The 22,042-nt window shown below is 43.3% G+C and overlaps 1 protein-coding gene across 1 annotated transcript in view; it reads right to left on the bottom strand.

The window, feature by feature from the left end:
* Positions 1-22,042, bottom strand: part of PTPRN2 (protein tyrosine phosphatase receptor type N2) — a 1,475,949-nt gene that overhangs the window by 157,861 nt on the left and 1,296,046 nt on the right. Inside the window, exon 13 of the mRNA XM_045290142.1 lies at positions 20,298-20,510. Coding sequence (XP_045146077.1) covers positions 20,298-20,510 — 213 coding nt within the window. The remainder of the gene's footprint in view (positions 1-20,297; positions 20,511-22,042) is intronic.

Here is a 22,042-nt window from a genome sequence, read left to right as displayed (position 1 = left end):
CACAAACTACCGGCGACTTAGTTAGAAGGAATGACTCCAGCTTCCAGTGCAGGCAGGCTGGCTGTAAGCATGAGAGCAGCCACTAATGAGTGATATTTTACATATTCCAACCATAAGTAGAGGATCTGATTAGGGTTGCTTTGAAAAAGAAAAACGGTCACCGGGCCATGCACACACGTCAAGAGATCCTCTTCTCCCTCAACATACTGATTTGGGGCGACAGCAACCCACTGTAACAACAGAGGAAAAAGCCTCCTTCCTACTCCCTCTCCACCCAGGTCTAAGCCCCAAGTCAGAGCAGCACTTGCCCTTGACCTTGAACTGAGCAGAGTTGTTGATTTCAACTCAAAGTGACCCAATAGGACAGAGTAGAAACTGTCCCCTAGGCTTTCCAAGACTGTAATCTTTGGAGCAGCAGGCCAATACATCTTTCTCTTGCAGAGTGGATGGTGGGTTGGAATTTCTGATCTTCTGGTTAGCCGGCAAGCACTTAACCACTGGACCACCAGATCATTAGTAAAGAGCAAGAGATTTTGGATGGCTCAAGCCAAGTGTCTTCTATCACTTCTCTTGAGACAATAGCCCAGCCAGAGCCCTTTCAATGATGCCTAGATAATCTTAGCTGAATTTAGGGAACACACATACCACTCACATGCACACGTGAGGCATAGGGCCCTGATGTTCCTGCAGAGGGAACCAGAGCCCAGGTTCAGAGAGTTTCTCTCCAGCTCCTTGTTGATTTTGACCTTTAAACTGTAGACTTGGGCTTCATCCCCTTTTCTGCCCCATCCTTGACATATTCATGACTACTTTGGTGCCAGAAACTTAACACTCCTTGCAAAAATGTGCGCCTGCATTGCTTCTAAGTGGCAGGTTCTGTAGCATTAGTAAACTAACCAAAACAGCGCGTCATGATAAACAGTGTGTTCTACGCAATAGCAATGAATGTTTCCCACCTCACAAGATGTTTTCTCAAAATAAAATTTAAAGATGTAGATGATTTAACTAACAGAAAATAAAAACATTCTCTAACATGCCTTTTAAGTAGAGCATCGCCTAAGATTAGTGTAGGGTCGCTTGTGTTTTGTGGGGATGTTTTTGTTTTGTTTTTAGCAGTTTTATTGGGTTCTAATGCACATAAACAATCCAATAGTTCAATCTAATTATGTTGTACAATCATCATCACAATCAATCTTAAAACTTTTTTCTGCCTTGTACTCCTGGTTATTCATTTCTCTGCTGTGTTTTCCTATTGCTTCCTTCCTTCCTAGCCTCCCCACCCTCCCTCAAAGTCCAAACACAACACTAGTCCCACTTCTGTTATGCAAGCATGCGCCACTACCCGAGCCCAGGACAATAACTCCTTTCTTTACTCTCCTACTTGCACACGATCTCACAATTCGGCATTAAATAATACACAGTCTCCTATTGTTCTCCCATCATGTCTAAGGGAGCCCTGGTGGCATAATGAGTTAGGGATTGGACTGCTAACCACAAGGTGAGTGGTTCAAACCCAGCTGCTGCTCCTCAGGGGAGAGATGAGGCTTTATACTCTCATAAAGATGTACAGCCTTGGAAACCCACAAGAGCTGTTCTGCTCTGGTCAGAAGATTGCTATGCCTCGGAGTCCACTTGATGGCAATAAATGAGCAAATTATGTCCACATGAAATACATTTTGCCTCTCAAACGTACACATAAAAATCATCTTGGTCTGTTTTCTATATTCCTTAGTATCAACATAGCCCAAACCTTTAGCACTCTGTAAATACTTGCCAAGGCACATACTGGGTTCTCATTTGGTGATGAGCTCACTTGGTGGCAGTTCAGTTCCACCAGACCTGAGGCATGTGACATACTGGAGAAGGCACTGCCAGAGAACCTGGCATCAAGCCCGGCTCCCAATAGGCTTTGGCTGCCTGATCTGATAAAAAAAGGGGCAGTGTTAGATTACTTTGAAGTCCCCTCGAGATAGCTCTAAAATCTTATCATTCTGGATAGTTCTGAAGGACAAAAGATCCTTCCTTATAGTCTCATAAAACTGCCAGTTAGCATGTTGCTTGCAGGTGAGGATCCAAAAGGAAAGTGCTTTGTACATGCTCAACTTCATTTTAAAAACATATCTTATAGGCCATTTTGGAGCCCTGGTGGTGTAGTGGTTAAGTGTTGGGCTGCCAACCACAGGGTCAGCGGTTTAAAACCACCAGCTGCTCCAAGGGAGAACAATAAGACTTTCTACTCCCATGAAGGACCACTATCTCAGAAACTCACGGATCAGTTCTGCTTTGTGGTGTAGGACCACCGTGAGCTGTAACGGACTTGATGATAGCGATGTGGTTTTGTTTTTTATTTTAGGCCATTTTACTTTAAGGCTGGAAACTCCAAGCACGCGCCTTTGGAGTTGACAGCAATCCTAAAGGGCAAAGCAGAAGTGCCCAATAGGGTTTGCAAGGCAGTAAATCTTTACAGAAGCTGACTGCCACACCTGTCTTCCTCAGCGAGGCTGGTGGGTTTGAAAACTGCCTTTTCGATGAGGAGCCTTCACCACTGCATGACTAGGGCTCCTTGTTGATCTACCCATTTTCTTCGCTTGTCCGTTTCAGATAAACATCAGAGGGAAATCAGAGAAGAGTAGTGAACATAAAAACAGAGGAAGAAGAAAACACATCATTTAAAAAAACAGCTTCCTTCTTGTACAACCAATATTTAACCAAGTTTCTATAACAATGGTTAGTCCTTTAACTGTTCCATTGTTTTAATCAGATGGAAGAGACAGCATAGGCAACCTCTAATATCCTGTAAAACTCCCAGTTCTTAGATGAGGTCAGTCACTGCACCCAATCTCCTCCAGCCAAAGACGCCATTTATAAGACAAATAATAAAAATTTTAAAAATCCTAAACTTCCTCGGCTCCTGCAGCTGATGACTCACCATGCAATTAAGTATAAAAGGATTCCAAAAATAAACAAACAAATAAAAATCAGTCATGCCTCTAAAGTTCAGGATTCAGCTTGACCTCCATGAGTAAAGCCAATCTGGAGAAGACCCCTGAAACATCATGTCTTGCCTTTTCAATTTCATATTCAGACAATTTAAGAAAATCCAGGTCAGTAAGAAAAGCACCACCTGTCTCTTCAGAGCATCCTAAGCGTGACAGGGAATAAACGAATGGGTAGTTCTTTTCTGTAAGAAACTTTTGTCCCTTTTCTGATACTCTTTATCCTCAAGAAGTAATGAATTGTTGTCATCTCACAATGGCTATCGCCATCAACAACATCTACAATAAACAACATCTTTCCAAAGCTTCCCCCAAGCCAGACAGACACTAGCCTGGACAATGGAATTACAATATCACGGTTTCAAGAGGGTCCTAAATGGCTCCCCCTAGACCATCTCTTCTCACATCGACATCTCGGTTCAATTTATTGATTGGTTTTTATCGAGCACCAAAAGGTCCCCTGCTAGGAGTGATTATACAGAGGTGGCATTTAAGCATACCCAGGCTGTCTGGAGCAGATGAAGCCTGGCTCTACCCAAACCTCTCTCTCCAGCACTGATGAAAAGGTAACTCCCAATATGAAGGATGATGAAAAGATACAACGGAGGGGGCTTAGAGAAAGAAGGGCATGGTGTTTAAAGGGGAGACGGATCCTTCTGGGCTGGGGAGGGTGTGGGCTCTGAGCAGGCCTGACAGATGGGGATGATTTGGATATGTAAAGACAGGGGTGGAGGGGGCTTTCAGAGCAAGGGGCACAATCCCAACCAACAAAGGTTCAGATACACAAGGGATATTTCAGCGACTTGAGGGAAACAGCCCAGGAACACAAAAGGTATTCACATCTTTCCATTCTGTGGCCACTGCATAATTAAAGCTAAAGGGCAAGGCCACCAGGGGGCTGGGGGCAGCAAGGGCTGGAGGGGGGTAGGCAGATACTGCAGCAGCTGCCTTTACATTTTTAGAAACTGCTAATCATTCTGGGAACCCATTATTCCACATGAAATTGATTTGAATGGCGGACGGACTTCACGATGACTGGGTACGCACTGAGGAGCTCTGAGACACAGCTCTCCAGGCTCCAATTCTGGGGGGTTCTGCCGAGAACCAGGGGTGGCCGTGGGCAAGACGGTTTTCATCTGTGCGCCTCAGTCCTCTCGGTGGTGAAGGAGAGGGCTCTGAGCCCTGCTGTGGCTGGGTGCTGCTGCGTTAGCCCCTCGTTGCTTTATGAACCTGGCTGAGCAGAACTGCCCCATAGCATGGCCTAAGCTGTAATTTTGACAGAAGCAGATCTCCACGTTTTTCTCCCTCTGAGCCACAGGGTGGGTTCGAACCACCAACTTTTCAGTGAGTAGCTGAGTGCTTAACCAATGGCTACTACCAGGGCTCTATGAAGGCCTCGACGGGTATTTAAAAGCCTATTGTCTACCACCAAGGATGGAAAAGGCACGGTATTTCCACATCAGTTTGTTCTGACCCATGGCAACCTCACATTCAGAAGGGAACCGTGTTCAGCACAGTTTTCAATGGCTGGTTTTACAAAAGTAGATTGTCAGGCCCTTCTTCCAGGGTACTTTCTGGATGCACTCGAACCTCCAATCTCTGGTTAACGGTTGAACACATGCCCAGGGCCAGGGACTCCAGTATTTAATTAGCAGGTATAAATTCCCCACGGCCATTGAAGGATGCCAGTGCGAGGAGCGGGAAATTACCTTCCACGGCCTGAGGGTGAGACATTGGGAAGTAAACTTTGGGAGAAGAGAGAGGCAGTGCTAGAAAGGCGATGCCCGGAGGGTACACAAGCCCTAGGTGCATCTTCTTTGCTTGGCTTTCTCATCCAGAATCGATTTGAAATTTGTAGCCTCAAGATAGGACAAAAAGAACCCTTGTCTAGAAGTAAGTGGACTACAATGAACAGGACAAGATGAGTAAAGTACAAATATCAGCAGAGGTCAAGTTCCAAAACGAAACATTTTGAAAGGAGCCAACAGAACACTCCGTGGTATTTTCTATCCCTTGTTTCACCTCCCTCATTTCATGTGCAAATTTGACTGCTGACTCATGGTGCCCTCCCGAGGGTTTCTGAGACCAGAACTACTATGGGGAAAGAAGCGCAGTCTTTCTCTCTCAAAGAAAGCCAAAGGGAAAAATAATTCTGAAACACGTAAACAAGATAGAGCATTATTCCAATTCCCAATTATTATTATTTTTTCAGATGGATTTGGATTTTACTTTTCAGGTGTAAGGACACGTTTAGAGGGTCTATGGTTGATGTGATTCTAAGACAATTTATTAATTGTTTGGTCTTATGCATCACATAATTACAAAGAAGATGAAAAGGATGATGTGCTCCTCTATAGAGCAAATCGAACTTTCACATCAACAAGAGGATGTAGGTCTAAGTTACATCATGGGCTTGATATCACCCTCTGCGCATGATCAATCCCAGCATTTGGCACTCAAAGACTCTCGGAACCAATGTGCTGTTAAGCTTCATAAAGCTAATCCAAGTTTAAACCTGTATTCAAATCCATGCTCCTCAACCACCAAACAAAACTAGATATTTAAAAACCTTTGACTTAACTAGCCAACATAACCATTTGTGAAATACCCCCCCCCCACCTTTTCTATTCTCCAAATACTCACACAGGGAGCCGCACACCCAGACACGTATTTCACACGGCATCTCCAGGAGTCAGAAGGGACCGATGGCCGAGAGCACAAACAATCTTTTACGTTTATTTTTCAAGTTTCTTTTTATTGTATATTAATTCATACATTAAAAAACAAAACAAACCTTAAAGAAGTTCTCATCCCCATGGTCACCATCCTGATCTCAGATATTTTTGGCACTAGAACTGTGCACTGGCCAAGATCCCACTCTTATTGTGGCGGCTGGGTGCCCACGCATCCTCGCCAACCCACAGCGATGCCACAGAACGCAAGAGAACCGCCGGGCAGGGCTTCCATTGTGATCTTCAGGGAAGCGGGTGGCCTGATCTCACTCTCATGCTGTGACTGGGTGGACCCTAACCTCCAACCTTTCAGTGAGCCACCAAGCATTTATCTTTTTGTGCCACAGCGGTCCCTTAGATTCCATTCTTGTTGCCGTTGTTGGTTCCAATGCAAAGCGACACTACGCACAATAGAGCAAACACTGACCCCAGTCCTACACCAGTTTCTCTTATGTTTGGGCCCACTGTTGCAACCACTGGGTCAATCCATCTTGATGAGGGCTTTCCTGTTGTTCGCTGCCCCTCTCCTTTACCAAGCCCCATGCCCTTCTCCAGGAACCAGCTTCTCCTGTTAACATGTCCAAAGTATGTGAAACCAAGTCTAGCCGTCCTTGCCTCTAGGAGAGCATCCTGGTCTTCCTCATTTAATATCCAACTTTCACGTGCCTATTAGGCAGTTGATGATGCCATGGCTTGGGTCAGGCACACCTTAGTCCTCAAAGCAACTTCCTAACTTTCCAACATTTGAAAGAGGCCTTCCATAGCAGATTTCCCCAACGTGATGCCATAAGAATTCCATTCTTAATGATCGGCAATTCTTCCTAATAAGAAAACCCCAATGGAGACTTAAATATTTTGAGCAGTGAAATTTAAGAACTGTTAAATAAGTGAACAAGCTAAACATTACTGTTTAACTTATCTAAGGAAAAACTGGAGCACTGTCAGATAAGCGTTGGGCTGGTCATCACAAGGTTGGCGGTTCAAACTCACCAACTACTCTAAAAGAGGAAGAGAAGGCTGTGTGTTCCCCTAAAGATTTACAGTTGCAGAAACTCTGAATGGCAGCGCTATTAGTTGGAATTAACTTGATGGCAGTAGGTTTAGTTTGGGTTTCACCGAACAAAACAAGATGCTATTAGGACAACTGAAGAAATGTCAACACTCTTACACAGACTCATGGCCAAGTACTGATCTCAAATAGGCAAGGAACAAAATACCCACCGGGTCCTTGCAATTTCCTCAACTTTCTTTATGCAGTTAGGACTCTCATCTCTGAACTCAACCCTTTCACAATGTCTCTCTCGCCTCTTCCTCAACATTAGCTTCAGCTCCAGGAAGATGTGTCTGCTCATTTCCCAAAAGCGTGTTTCACACTTTCTTGATTTTGCCCATTCCATTCTTCCACCTAAAATTGTCTTCCTTTATTTTCTCCATTTCTGAAGCCAGCTTGCTTGCCCCTTTCAGGAAGCCTCCTTGACCACGCAACACGGATCACAGCATTTCTTGTCTCTACTACACAGGTAACATGATGCAGTCCTTAATACACATCTTGTTCATTCTTCTTTTGACTGGTTGCCATGAAGTCAACAAAAGGTCCTGGTCACCTCAAGTGTGTCAGAGTAGAACTGTGCTCCACCTAGCTTCCGGTGGTTGTGACTTTGTAGACACAGATAGGCCTTCTTCCAAAGTGCCTCTGGGTGGGCTTGAACCACCTACCCAAGATCTTGACCATTTATGCCGCCCATGCACTTCCAGACTGATTCTACTCAAACATAAAAATTTATTCTGCCCCCAATGAGTTGGACAATGCTCTGCTGCTATTCATTATTTTTTCCAAAGTGGTCAACCTATTCCTTCTTCCTAGTCTGTCTTCTTTGTCTGGAAGCTCCACTGAAACTTGTCCACCATGGGGAACCCTTCTAATATTTGAAATAAATACTGGTGGTATAGCTTCCAGATCACACAAACCACTGCAATACAACAAACTGCTGATTCTAAAAATAGGCAGCTCACTGGAATGCAGAAAGTTAGCAGACAACACCATTAATATCACATACAAGTAAAATTTTGCTGAAGATCATTCAACAATGGTTGCAGCAGGATACTGATTGGGAGCTGCCAGAAACTCAAGCTGGATTCAGAAGAAGTAGAACCAGGAATATCTTTGCTGATGTCAGGTGGGATCTTGGATAAAAGCAGAGAATACAGAAAAAGATGTGTGTTTGGCTTTACTGATTTTACACAGAGGTTTTTTTACTGTGTGGATCATAACAAACTATGAATAACACTGTGAAGAGTGGGAATTCAGGAGCACTTCATCACTCTCACGTGCAACCTGTACATAGGCCAAGAGGTAGTCTTTAGAACAGAACAAGGGCATGCTACATGGTTTAAAATCAGGAAAGGTGTACGTCAGGGTTGTATCCTTTCACCTAACTTTGCCAATCAGTATGCGGAGCAAACAATCCAAGACTATAATAAGAAGAACATAGCATCAGGATTGGAGGCAGGCTTGCTAATAACCTGTAATATACAGATGGTACAAATGTGCTTAATAAGAAGGGGAAAACTTAAAACACTTACTAATGAAGATCCGAGACTACAGCCTTCGGTATGAATTATACCGCAACATAAGGAAGTCAGAAATCTTCAAACTAAACCAATAAAACAGCATCATGATGAAGAGAAAGATTGAAGTTGCCAAAAATTTAATTTTACTTGGATTCCCAATCCCTGCCCATGAAAGCAGTAGTCAAGAAAGCAAATGATGTATCAGACAGGGCAAATCTGCTGCAAAAGATCTCTTTAGAGCAGCGGTTCTCAACCTGTGGGTCCCGACCCCTTTGGGGGGCGAATGGCCTTTTCACAGGGGTCACCTGATTCACAACACTAGTAAAAATATAGTTATGAAGTACCATCAAAAATAATTTTATGGTTGGGGGTCACCACCACATAAGGAACTGTATTAAAAGGATACGGCACTGCTTTCAGGTGTTAAAAAGCAAAGATGGCACTTAGAGAATTCAGCTGTACCTGACCCCCAAGTCATGGTATTTTCAATGACTTCCTATCCTATATGGAAAGCTGAACAATGGATAAGGAAGACTGGAAACGAACAGATGCATTTGAGTTACGGTGTTGGTGAAGAATACTGAATATACCATGGACAAGCAGAAGAATGAACAAATATGTTTCAGAAAGAGGGCAGTCAGATTGCTCCTTAGAAGGCTGGATGGCGAGACTCATCTACTGTACTTTGGGCATGTTATAAAGATGGACCAGTCCCTAGAAAAGGAAATCTTTCTTGGTAGAGAGCCAAGCAAAAATAGGAAGAGCCTCAAGGGGATGGACTGGCACAGTGGCTGTGACAATGGGTTCGAGAACTACAGTGGTGAGGGTGGCTTCGGGGAGGGGAGTGTTCTGTTCTTTTATACACAGGGTCACGAGGAGTCAGAACCAAACTGACAGAAAACAATCTAACTGAGTTGGAATTGGCATAATGACAAGTAACAAAAAGACCAACATCCTTAGACGGGGCAGGTTTTCTGGAAAGATATCTCTGGACTGCTCTAAATCCAGTGATCTAGTCTCCACAGTTGCCTGGGCTTTCTGGGCCTTTCATTCTCCAAGGTAAGCCACGTCAATGAGATCACGGCAAAGGCTGATACAAAGGGAGGCTGGACTCTGGCCATTGCAGCCCTGGAAACCCACAAAAGTGTGCGAGAGTCTAAGACAGAAATCGGCATCTAAGTGGCGCTGCCAGCCAGGGACAGACAAAGTCAGAGAGCTAAGAAAGACAAGACCGGAGTTCTGAGAGACAAGAGCCAAAGAGAACTACAAAGTAAACAGGACCTTGAGTCTTGGAGAAAAGCCATTTTAATATCAAGGCTCATCACGGGTCAGAAAAACCCAAACCAAACGTACTGCCGTGGGAGTGCATTCCGACACCTGCAACCCTGTGGGTTACCGAGTAGAACGGCTCCAGAGGACTCCGTTGCCATCATCTTTACAGGAGGACTCGGCTCCCACTCCAGGGGAAGGAGCCATGGAAATGTTTATGCATAGCTTTGAAACACTGTCACCTGCTGAAGGCCCAGTGAATGGAGGAACATTTGTGAGGATGGCACAGGACCAGGCAATGAAAGTTCTGTTTGGTTGTGCATAAGGACACTATGGGTCAGAACTGATTCAAAAGCACCTAACCACCACCACCACCACCACCACCATTTTTACAGAAGCAGATGGTCAGGCCTTTTTCTGCAGCACTGCCAAATAGGTTTGAACAGCCAGATCTTTCCATTAGTCACCGTGAACGATTTATGCTTTCCAGGGACCATCAAATTCATGGGAGCCACTCGGAATTTGGAGGTATTTCCCAATGCTCAGAACCAGTCTCACTGGAGTCTGCTGGCCGAGTCAATCCTCCTCATTTAGACCTGTCGATGTCCATGGTTGGACTTTTGGAAACGAATTCCAGCTGCCTGATTTCCTTGGTTTGCTTGTGCAAGGGCCATTCCCAAAGCTTCCTCTCCTTATGAATACTCAACGTCTGTATTCCTTTGATGGCTGTAGCCCACATGCTTCATTCTCCCACCTTCTGTAATTTCTTCCCTTCTTTTATGCCAGTGTACGTGTGCTGTGTTAAAAGCTGGGCTTTGCTACTGCTTTTGACAGGCTAATGCATTTCACAGCAGATAATGCTATTCGGCGCAGCTCACATTCTGTGGTGCCCATCAAGGCAAGCACCTGAAGAACTTAGCTTTAAAGTGCAGATGGCACAGGAATAACCGGGGACCAAAATGAGGCCTGTCAGTTTCCCTTTGCACCCGTGTGCGGGATTCTGTTCTGTGGCTATTGTGCAGGATGCTGTCACCCAAGCGAGACCTGAGGCCTGGATGGGAAATTTATCCCCACCCATTAAGAATTTGTTTCCTTGAAGGAAATTTGCCATGGTCTGTGTGAGGAAGCCTTCCCTGCACTACCCAAGGGTAGTCATAGGCTATACCAGGATGCTCTACTTCCCAGCAAGGAGGCAGACTAACAGGAACTGCAGAGAGGAGAATAATAGGAACAGCTGAGGAAGGGGAAGTGGAAAATCAACCCTCTGAACTGGAGCCCAATGTTATAGGTCTATCATACTTCGTGGTGGAAGGTACCTGTCTCGCTTCTGCCTTCAACCACTTATTTCCTAAGATCGATGATTACTTCCATATCCTTTCCACCCTTCATCTTAAAACCCCCTGCTTAATCAACTTTGTACGCTTTCTGTTTACTTCTTAAAACTACTTCGTCTCCCAACACCCACTTTCCTTGAAAATAGCACCGCAGCCCTTCCTATCAGAATCTGACAAAAGGTCATCAAGCAGCAGATCTCTCTAGCTACCCTTTACTGCACAGACGCGTCCTGGCTCCCTTTGAAGCTCTTCCCCTGCTGGACTCCTCAGACTGACAGGAATGACAGACTTCCTTGGGTGGGCTGGGGGGTGGTGAAATACAGACTCCTTCAGAATGAAGATGACCTCGGCCTACCGCTGCATCCTTGAACTTACCTTGCTCCAGGTCCCTATCACAAGGCTGACTTTATTGACCTCTGCTCCTGGATGGGGGGGCGGGGGGGAGAGGCCGACCTAGGGCCTAAGCGTTCACGAGACATTTCCTTCATGAATGTCTTGAATTTTATAGAATGTTTAGATTTGAAGTTTCCTCTCCCATGCCCCTTAGATGTTTAGGCTCTCTTTGTAAGATCTTGTGTTCTAAGTTTTGGGATAGAAAAGCACCCCATTGGTCTGAATCAACGTTTAAAAGAACAACACACCGAATATGGAATATCTACCTGGGGAAAGAGTAGGTAGGTAGGTAGGTAGGTAGGTAGGTAGGTAGGTAGGTCAGCAGGAGTACAAGCAATTCCAATGAATGCAATGTCAACCAACCAGCATCTTTGAGTTCCTGTAATCACTACACAGGAGCCCTGGCGGTGCAATGGTTAGAGCACTCCATTGCTACTCGAAAGGTAGTGGTTGGAATTCACCAATCATTCTGAGAACGAAAGATGTACAGCCTTGGAAATCTTGTGAGGGCAGTTCTACTCTTCCCTATAAGATTGTGATGAATCAGAACCGACTGAATGAGTGTTCTGCTTTTTGTTTAAGCACAACAAACGTTTTCTACTTGAGCAGCGTTTGACCATTGAGATAGCATTTACATCTTCAGTCATGAACTTGATCTCAACAATAATTCAGCAAAAGGGCTACAAGCACATGTCCTTCCCATTGGATGGGTGAGACAACCAAGCTTCCGAGGGGTGTTCCGCCAACACTCTGGGCCAGGTGCCAGAAGGAATGGAAGGTATGGGGATCTTCTTCTTCCATGAGCTCAACTATTGGCAGGGACATTAAAAATATATATGGTAGGTTATCGCTTTTCCGGGGGCGGGAAACTAGTAACGGAACCGGAAGTGACAGAGCACTCAGTCAAAAAAAAAAAATATATATATGGTAGTCTTCTTTTCCAAATAATGACACACGTGTCTATGTAACGAGAAGGAAAGAAGAAAATAGGAAGAACAGAGTCCAGTGGGAAAAAAGGAGATCAGCCTACTCCTGTGCTTTTCGCCCACAGTTATTTCACAGCAGCACTGGGCAGCTGGCCCATTCCACAATTGCCAGAGAGGGCACACTCTGTCCCGTCATAGACTGTCAGAGTTGGAGAGAGCCCACGTGGTTCTCTCTAGACCAGCTGTGAGCTAAAGCAGAATCCTTTCTACAGTGTCCCTTTAGTCACTCGAGTGCCTCCTGCCTCCAGTCCAACTGCTCTCCCCAACACACAGGGTTCTCTCTCACAGCTACCATCTCACGGTCTCTCTGTTCACAACTACTCTCCGTCGCTTAGCAAAAGGTGTTCTCCTTGTGAGGTTCCCCACGACGAATAGGAAAGCCTACTGTCTTTGCTCACATCCCTTGCTTCAAATATCTTCTCCATTTCCCCGCCATTGTCTCTGTCCTGCCCATCCATCAAGGTCCTACTATGGAATTCTCTAACTCAAAGGTATCTTTGTGTCCATCCTTTGGAATTTGACGGCATTTGCTTTCTGTATCATGCGTGTCATCAGTTGCCACTGCGGCAATCCCACCTTACGGGGTGACCCAGTGTATGCCGCGTAGAGCTGCTCCTTAGGGCTCTCAAGGCAGTGCTCTTCTGGAAGATTTCCAGACATATCTTTCAGAGTTCCTCTCAGTGGATTTGAACTGCCAACTTTTCCATTGGTAATGGAGTGCTTGCCTGTTTGTGCCCCCCGCCTCCGGGACTCCTATATCATTCCTTTTAATTACTCGTGGATTTTCTTGTTTGACTATTGTTTTATCCTTCACCTACAAAAGATTTTAAGTGAGGTCCACTTTTCATAGATAAGCTACACTGCCTTACCCTCATAAGGAGAAACACAATTGTGCAGAAACAGCATAGAAGGGGGAATCAGAAGGGCTTTTATCACTTAAGAGGTCTGCAGCCTTGGCCAGCTTGCTTCATAGCTCTGTGCGGGCGTGGAAGGGACAGTAGGCTCAAAGTCACCGTGAAGTAGATACATCCCAATTCCAGCTCTGCCACCTACTAGCTCTGTGGTCCTGAGTAAGTCACAAGAAGTCATGAAAACCCACTTCTAACGCAAGAGTAGGAAGAGCCATCCTGCTTACCTCTCCCAGGGGCGGGAGGATTAAACAAGCACACCTGCACAGAAGTTCTAGAACCTTCACAGCACCTCAAGAAGTACTTGTGAAAGAATGATTGATGGGCTCATCCTAAGGATGGTCAGATGGTTAAAGAGCCCTGAGGGCATCCACGGCTGCTAACTGAAAGGCTGAGACCCATCAGCCACTCCAGGTGTGGCAGTGTCCTTTCCTAAAGATTTACTGTGGAAGTCTTACGGTCATTTCTACTCTGTCCTACAGGGCTGCGGTGAGTCAGAATTCACACGGCAACAAGGGTTTGGGCTTGGGGATTCATCACGAGGCCAGCTGGAAGACAGAAGGAAAGAAATTCCAAAAGGACCTTTCTGTATGACAGCATGTTCAGCTTGTGGCCAAACGGGAGCATTCGCCACGTGGGCCTGAAGGTTAATATGTATATAGGAATCTCATATCTTTTCCATAGATTGCTATATTCCATAGACTGCTATGACTGTGACATGCATGTCCTTTTCTGAGTCTCCAAGATCCCTTCTTCCCATGGCTGCTAAGAGAAGATGAGAGAGCGTGGCCAAAGTTGTCCAGCATACAGCAGAGGTCAAGTCCATGTCCCCTCTGTCCTTCTTCTTCCCGTCCTCGCAGCAAGAAGTAAATTCATTTCCATTTCACTTAACAGTTATTCAAGTCACATTCAGGCTTGCTGATCAATTACCAACCCTAAACAAAGCCTAGTAAATATCATGGCAGCAAAAAGAAACCAGACTCCAGGCCTCAGAATTTTCATGATTCAGACATTCCAAATTTTTTATTTTTCCAAATATCTCACTGTTATTTTTAGCTAAGTCTGATCTAATTATTGTTGTCTCATCAGGGAAAGTGACTTGATATATTAGGACAGGCACCATGCTTTCTTGTTCTGTCTCCATATTTTACTTGGCAATCTTTCTAGACAACGGTGCTCTCTGGAAGATCTCTTTCCAAATCACATGAGCAGCACTTAATGGAACATTCTGCATGGGCAAAAACCACAGAATAATCATTCGTCACTGTTTTGGGGAAGTGCATATTTGAAAAGTTAAGGTTTGTGAGAAAAAATGTGCAAATGGATAGATGCTGGAAACACTTTCAGCCTTCTAAGCGAAAAAGTCTGCAGAAGATGTCATTGAGCTGGCAAACCAAGTTGCTGACCGTCGGTGTTGATGATCTTGAATACATGGGCAAACAAAAAGCAGGTCTTGGAATGGTGAGGACAAAATGAGGCAATCCTATACCTTCATCATGGAAAAAGTTTGCAAGTTTTCCTTCGGTTGTTACATAACTACCTCAAGAAGCATGGTCCCCGGCACCAGCTAAGCAACACTTAAACTTTTACTAATTTTCTATTAAGGCCAGGCCTATTTCTGGGCATTGAGTAGCACGAGGCCTGTACCCTCAAGGTGGTTGGCATTTACTTGAGGAGTCACACACACAGCCCTGAAAAATGATCAGTTCGTTAACAAATTCAAGAGAATGCTACCTACAGAATTCTACTTTTTTGCACAGTCAAAAGAAAGAAAAGCTCCTTGTTCAAAGGTAAAAGGAGGAACAGTCTAACTCTTAAGCCTCACGAGATTATATTAGAAAGGGATGTCTTTATCAGTATTCTGAAGCACCTTTCCATTTTGGCAAGCATGCTATATTGTATTTATTTGCAAACACAAATTTCTTTTAACTTGAAATTGTAAATGTGAGGAAAATCAAAGTCATTCTAAGCTACCTAGGTGACTGACATGGAGAAAGCTCTTCTGTGTGGATTAAGCCCCCTGGGGAATCCAGCCTGAATGTGAAGTAGGGAGTCCAACAACCTTGCTAGCATGCAGAACGCATTGGAAAATAGTGTTGCACAGGAAGTTAGGCTAAATTCTAGCACCCTGTGATTTGATCTTCCTTATGATCCATTTAAATTTGCTCTGGTTCTTAATATTTTCTGCTTTCTTTTCAATTGAGGTTTTTACCTGTTTTAGTTTGTTATTCTTCTTCAGTTTTTAAAAATGTTTTTTTCTGTATATGAAATCCAAGATAGGTAAGTCAATAGCTCCAGTAACATACCCTTGGGGTATGGCAGGGGTGATTTGGGGGAAATGGGGAGCTATAGCAATAAGTACAAGATTGAAGAAAGTGTTCTAAAGCGGATTGTGGTGATGATTTTACAACTCTTCCTGATGTGGCTGAACTACCGAACTGTATGATATGTGAATTATGTGCCAAAATAAACTGTAGGGTCAGGGAGGGGGGAACAGTAATTAAAAAAAAGAAAGAAAAAGCTTTTTTTGGCAACTTGTTGTGGGGTTGAGTAAACCTCAGACTATTTCACTATTGTCTAATTTGGTTGGTAACATTCCAGCCTTTTTTGCTATTTCTATCACTAGTGATGACATCAATTGTAGAAGTTTCAACTCACCTAGCAGGAGTGGGGGCTGGGGAGGGGAAGAGGTGGCTCTCTTAATTCACAGCCGAAGATAAAAAGCCAACTTATGACATGTTCTCTCCTCTCATTGCTGACCCTGGCTTCCCCTGAACCAGAGGTCACAAGTCAGGGAGCATTTGGACACACAAACACGTCAGCCTGAGTTGATGGAACATCCCCAAACAGTAGCAATCCCGTGGCACTGTCATTACATTAATAATCACTTGCTAATGGGAACAGTGACAATCAAGATGTGCACTTAGCAGCTCTGTTTACAGGCGGTCCCCATAGCCTGAATGCATGCCTTTCTTTGGGTTCGGTTCCAAAGGCCTCAAAGTACACAAGGAAGCCTGGTTGGTATTGTGAAATAAACCATCAAAAGGGTACTTGCTGAAAAGTCTGTAGGAGGCTCTGCCCTCATGTCATGGAAGGAAGAGTGGGCTGGCAGAATACTAAACTCGCTGTTCAAAGATGATCAAAGCACCAAAGAAATGGCTGCAACGTTCAAAAAGAGACTCAGTAGAGAAAAAAAAAGAGAATATCTTCTGATAACCTAATGATTTACTTTTGGCACAGTTTTTGCCCAATCGCCACTCACAGAAATAGGGCACCTACATGAAAAAATTCATAAAGTATACTGGTACACAAGACACGACAATTCTTTCGTGCCTTTACATTATCCTTACTCTACAAAACATATACCCACACACACTCACTACAAAGCCAATTTGGAAACAACAACAACAACAACAAAAAGAATAAAAGTAAACAAAATTGGCTTTTTAGGTAATGAAGTGCAAAAATAATCCAACCACGTTATGTTTTATGTACTTAGAAGGAAAAAGGGGCACATTTACTGCAAACAAAGTGGAAAAGTTGGGTAGTACTTGTCCATTTCAAATTACCTGTACAAATGTAGTTTGGTTAATCTATAAGTTAATACAGCCAATTCTTTCAAATAAGAACAAATAAACTTGGCCAGCTTATCTCATAAAATTAGTACTTATTGTGTGTAAAAAGTACACGACCAAAAAAAAAAAAGATTTGATTTTCCAATGGGTTAAATAAGTAAAACTCCAAAAAAAGGTCATCAGGGCTCCACCAATAGGTAAAACACACACACACACACACATTCACACACACACCTGTGAACTAAAATGTCATCAAAATAATGTTTAGCTGGTCAATAAAATAGTTCTCTTTTGAGGAAGAAGAGATTAAAAACTGCCTAAAGATGGTTTACATAAGAATGTAGAAGTTTATAAGCTGTAAATAGTTAACTATTAACAGGTTTGAAACACTGTTAAGAAGAACGCGTACTGATGACTCAGAAACACTTCCTGATCCACCATAACTCACAGCCCTGTGCCATGAACCATGTGAGTGCCTGGGTCTCACACAGATTGCCGGCAACTTGGGGGGAAGCATATTGCAAGATATGCCTTATATGGGCACATATAGGCAAAAACTCTTTAACAAGTCGGCATAATGAGTTGCTCCTGCTAGAAGGATCTCACAATATTACCCATGCTGTGCTGTTTCACTGAGAACAAGTATACTCTCCTTTTAGACTCCGTGGGAAGAGGGATTCATAAGATGCACCAAGAGCATCAATGCCTCACCCAAAATAGCCACTCTGAGCTTCACCTCCTTGCACACTCTGATCGGAATTCCTGTTCTACAAGTTCAAAACCCTGGTATTAACAAAACTTATCAGGCTGTCACCTCCCATTTTATCATCCCTAGATCACCTCCAACCGAATTTACACACAACCCTTTTTCCTTCCCCAGACACTGTTTGAAAATGAGTGGACTGTTTCGAAACCTGGCCCCATGAAATAAACCAAAATGCCATATTTTCAATTCTCCCCTTCGCCCAGATGTAGTAGTATGAGGGATCCGTCTACACACTGACGTTTGGCAGAGCGTTAGCTAAATACAGTACTTCTAAAAATAAGTAAGCAGACCAAATTACTTTTCTTGAAATTTATTGTTCTATATCTATAATATTTTTACCAAATCTTTAGTCATACTTTTAAACGTGGATAGTCCCAGTGACAGCTATGGAAAACCCAAATGAACCAAGAATACATGAATGAATTAATGTTTATGGATATCAATTGTAATTTCTTCTATTCCCAAGCACAAATATTACTCAGGTAAATTTGAAACTAAATATCACGTAATCCTCCCTCCCATATGCTCAGTCCTACTCTGCTAAAAACATTTTAAAAAGAAATAAAAATAATATAACCATAGCGGAACACTGGCATTTTCTGTGTAGTAGACAATCCACTTTGATGAGGGCAAACTCACATTTAATCAAAGTAGTTCCAAAGAATGTTGGTTAGTGATTTCTAAACTAAGCTGAACAGAAAATCTTTTAAATAATTTCATTTCCAAATGTTCCTGGATCACAATTTTAAAGGAAAAGTGTTCTTTCTTTCTCTTATTATTAATCCGAATTGAAGAAAAGCACACATTTCATTTACTGTCTGGATTACAGATTCTCATTAAACAAACCAGAGCTCATTATAAAATCAATATCAACTTAACCACCATGCCCCCAGGAGGAACAGCAAAAAGGTCACTCTAAGAGATTCAAACAATTTTCATGCTGGAAGGGCACGATTTTAATTACAGATACTATTAATTAGAGCTGTCACCAGGAAGATTTTTTTTCCTTGTTAATTATCACAAACTCAGTTTTAAGTATGTATTTTCAACCTGAATTTTTGGTAAAAAGTCATCATTTCTGAATGCAGGTCCAACCTTTCTAGTCTATCAATATTTTATATTTGAATTTCAAAGTATATCAAAGGATGCCAAGCTTTCTAAAAAATCTACACCAGCATGGTCTCCCATCTTCCACACATGGGGCAGAATTGGTGTGATAATTTATTGATGTACTGTCACAGTCTTGGCCTTAAAGACTACTGTTTTTTATTTTATTTTTTTTATACTGATGGTCTTTCTCCATCGAATTACTGGATAAACTTGTACTCATTTAGGTGGCTTCTTTGCTGTCTTCTTTTTCAAAAGTGATTTTTCTTTTGCTTTGAAGCCAAGCTACACACAGCTAAGGAAATGCCAGCTTCAAAACATTTGAACTCGCCTTTTTTTTTTTTTAATACACAGAAAAGATTTTACTAATCAGACATGTTAGGCCCCTTGAGAAACCTGTTTTTTCTTCTTCTCAATTTCCTACTTTTACGGTAGGAAAGACTTTATCTCTGGACTCTTTTCAACGTAGATTTTATAAATTCATTCCACACTCCTTATGTCAGGCAGGGTCAGAGTGGCCCAGAAGGCAGAAGAAAGCTAGCTCAGATGACCTCATAAAGGACATATCTTTGAGCAGTTTGAGGACATTTTTTTAGGAAAGAGCCTGAGCGCCTCCCCCAATTTCCAAGAAACTCTGAGGATCAAATAATAACATTTCATTTATATATGAGTGCAGAAAACATTGGCTTATTTATAGGCCTATTACACATAGTGATCATGTGCATAAAGAAAACAAAGACTCTCATGGTGGAAAGCTTTACAATTAGAAATCTATTCAACTTTTTAAGTGCAGATTAAGTGACTTATTTTACTTACCCCAATGGTGAAATATACTTGAAATTAAGGGATATTTTATAGAAAAAGAAGTCTAATGCTTAGACTTGTCTGTAGTGTAAGCTTTCACTGGTGTTAAACTGAAAGCATACTCTGATTATAAGACATTAGGAAATAAAAACGAAGATGTTTATAAATAGATGCTAAAGACCTTCCAAAACCATTGCTTTTCCCTGGGGCCACTTTGTTGTGAACGGCCTTCTTCCCAATCTCACTGGTTTCTAATTCATGTCCTTGGTCCATCTGTACTATGTCCATCTGTACTATTTCTGCACCCCTAGTCCACAGCTGCTCCCAGTGTTCTCATGGAGACAGCCTTGGTTTACCTCCCCTTTGTCAGCATTATATTTCACTGTATCCAAATAATAGTAAAGGGTGGCTACAGATCAGGTCAAAGGATCTTTTCGTAGAAGACCCTGAGGAAGTTGATGATTTCAGGGACAGCTTCAAACATCCACACAACCAATTTGTCTTGCCACTCAGACATCCCCACCACCACCCCATTAAGAGTGGCCAAACTAAGAAAGATAACAGATAATACATAATTCATGGGTTGTACTTTTTCCACACTTCGAATGAGCAACGTGCTTTCACAGCTAACAGACCATCCAAGAACAGCACAGGATTAATAGAAAAGAGCTGTAAAATTGGAGTTACGATATATCTACATGGATGCTAGTGAGAAGTTCCAAATCGTCATCATAAAGGGACCTAACACAAGAATACGCGAACAATTGCTGGGAATAGGGAGGGGTGAGAGAGAAGTCAAACAGTCTGTTTAGGTGATGAACTGACCACACCAGTTTTTAAAGCAGTCTCCTTTTACCTGATATGCTGCAGTGGCATCTGAGCCCGGTTCGCCCCCTAATCCGGAGAGCTTCTCCTTCAGCTTGTAGTGAGAGCTGTGGCGCAGGCAGTAGATGACTCCCGAAGCCAAGAGGACCCCAACGATGCATGCGATGGAGATCAGGGTGAGGACCACGAACTTGGTGGAGTCTTCTTGCTCTACCTGGTGAGGCAAAAGCTTGAGCTTGCTTTTCTGCAAAAACAAAAAGTTGGGGGGAGCATGTCAGTCCTTCACAAATCACGACCTCTTCAAAACCCGAGAGACACAGCCTTTTAAGGTGCAACCTGGGAAGGTGACATTCAACACAGACCAATGCTGTGTCCTCGCAAGTGAACAAGAACGGGTGGGATATATACACAGAAGGGCACCTCTCAAATTGAAAGAAATTAGACCGAATAGCGTAGTGAACACTGCCATCATTCCGAAAGGAAAGTTATGGGATTCCCGCCTTTTAATGGCAGCCATTTTTCAAACTCAATAACGTAAAGTATTTGGCAGCTCATATGCTGCTTTAAGTAAAATAAGGTGCCTATCTCTGTTCTTAAAAAGGCTCAGGAGGAAATACAACCACTTAGGCAGATCTTGCACAGAAAAAGTTGAGGATAGGAGGTCGGAGAAACGCCTGGGAGAACACCTGGACCTGTTATACTTCCAAGGAGCAGCAATGGTTAATGTCTTTAGCACACAGCAGAATAATGGAAGGGGGTTGGTGAATTTTTATTTTATGAATAGTCTTCCTAATAAGTCAGGTAATTCGTCATCCTGGAAATCACTATACTGTACTTGCTTTCAAAGTCAGATTCCTGGGTCTAACAGGGGCCCATGTAAGTCTCGCTCCAGGTAAGGGTTTTTCAGGCACACACCCCACCACGTTCATACCTCAGGTGGTGGTGGTTTTTGCTTTTCTTTCAAAGGATCCAAGGACCCACCAGAGGTGTGGGCCAGGATGGCCCACACAGTTAGGTTTCCAGTGGTGTAAAAACCCAGGATTCCCCACTCCTTTGGAGTCTTGATTGTTTCCTGGGCTCAGGGATGTTGGTAAAAGTATGCGAAAGTCCTTGTCTCCCTGCTCTAAAAGTTGTACCCAGAGTTCCCCTCATTAGCTTCATTATAAGGTATATTAGCAACAATTAAAAACGCAACAGGAAAATGAAAAGGCTGGCCTGCAAATTGCAGCGAGACTCCTTTGGCCAGCACACCCCTTTCACAATTACTAGGGAAATGAATTGAAAAGCACGCCCCTGCCTCAGTCCTGGTTGCTACAAGATGAGAACAATTAGCCAACTCCTTTCCACCACCTAATTTCGCGTGGTAACAAAATGGATTTTTCCCCATGAATGCCTGGTCGGCCTATTCATTATCTCTCTTCTATTAGTAATTTTCTGCTCTGTATTCAGCTACCCAACTCTTAATTTCCCCCTGTCTTGCAGTGTACACAGTGCCTCTTCTGTCAGGCCGGGCCCATTTTTATCTTGTAATCAGAAAGGCCACCAAAGCAATTATCGCTGGTCTTGACTGGAAAAGCTGGTCATTAATTAGCCTCCTTTTGCCTTCCGTACAGCGGATTAGCTAGTGCTGGGACTGAGTTAATGGAAACGCGGGACAGAGGAGAAAAGACTCCCAGATTTGCTGGGCTGGGTGCGCGGCTCCAGGACGGTGCGGTTTGTAACCCGCGGGAGGCGGATTGAGGCGAGGGGAAGGGAGGAGGAGGTACAAGAAAGAGG

The sequence above is a fragment of the Echinops telfairi genome, unplaced genomic scaffold (genome assembly GCF_000313985.2).
Source record: "Echinops telfairi isolate 266 unplaced genomic scaffold, ASM31398v2 ScPeMD7_31;HRSCAF=116, whole genome shotgun sequence".
NCBI lineage: Eukaryota > Metazoa > Chordata > Mammalia > Afrosoricida > Tenrecidae > Echinops > Echinops telfairi.
Note: the sequence above shows the minus strand (reverse complement) of the source record. Positions and strands in the feature narration are given on the sequence as shown.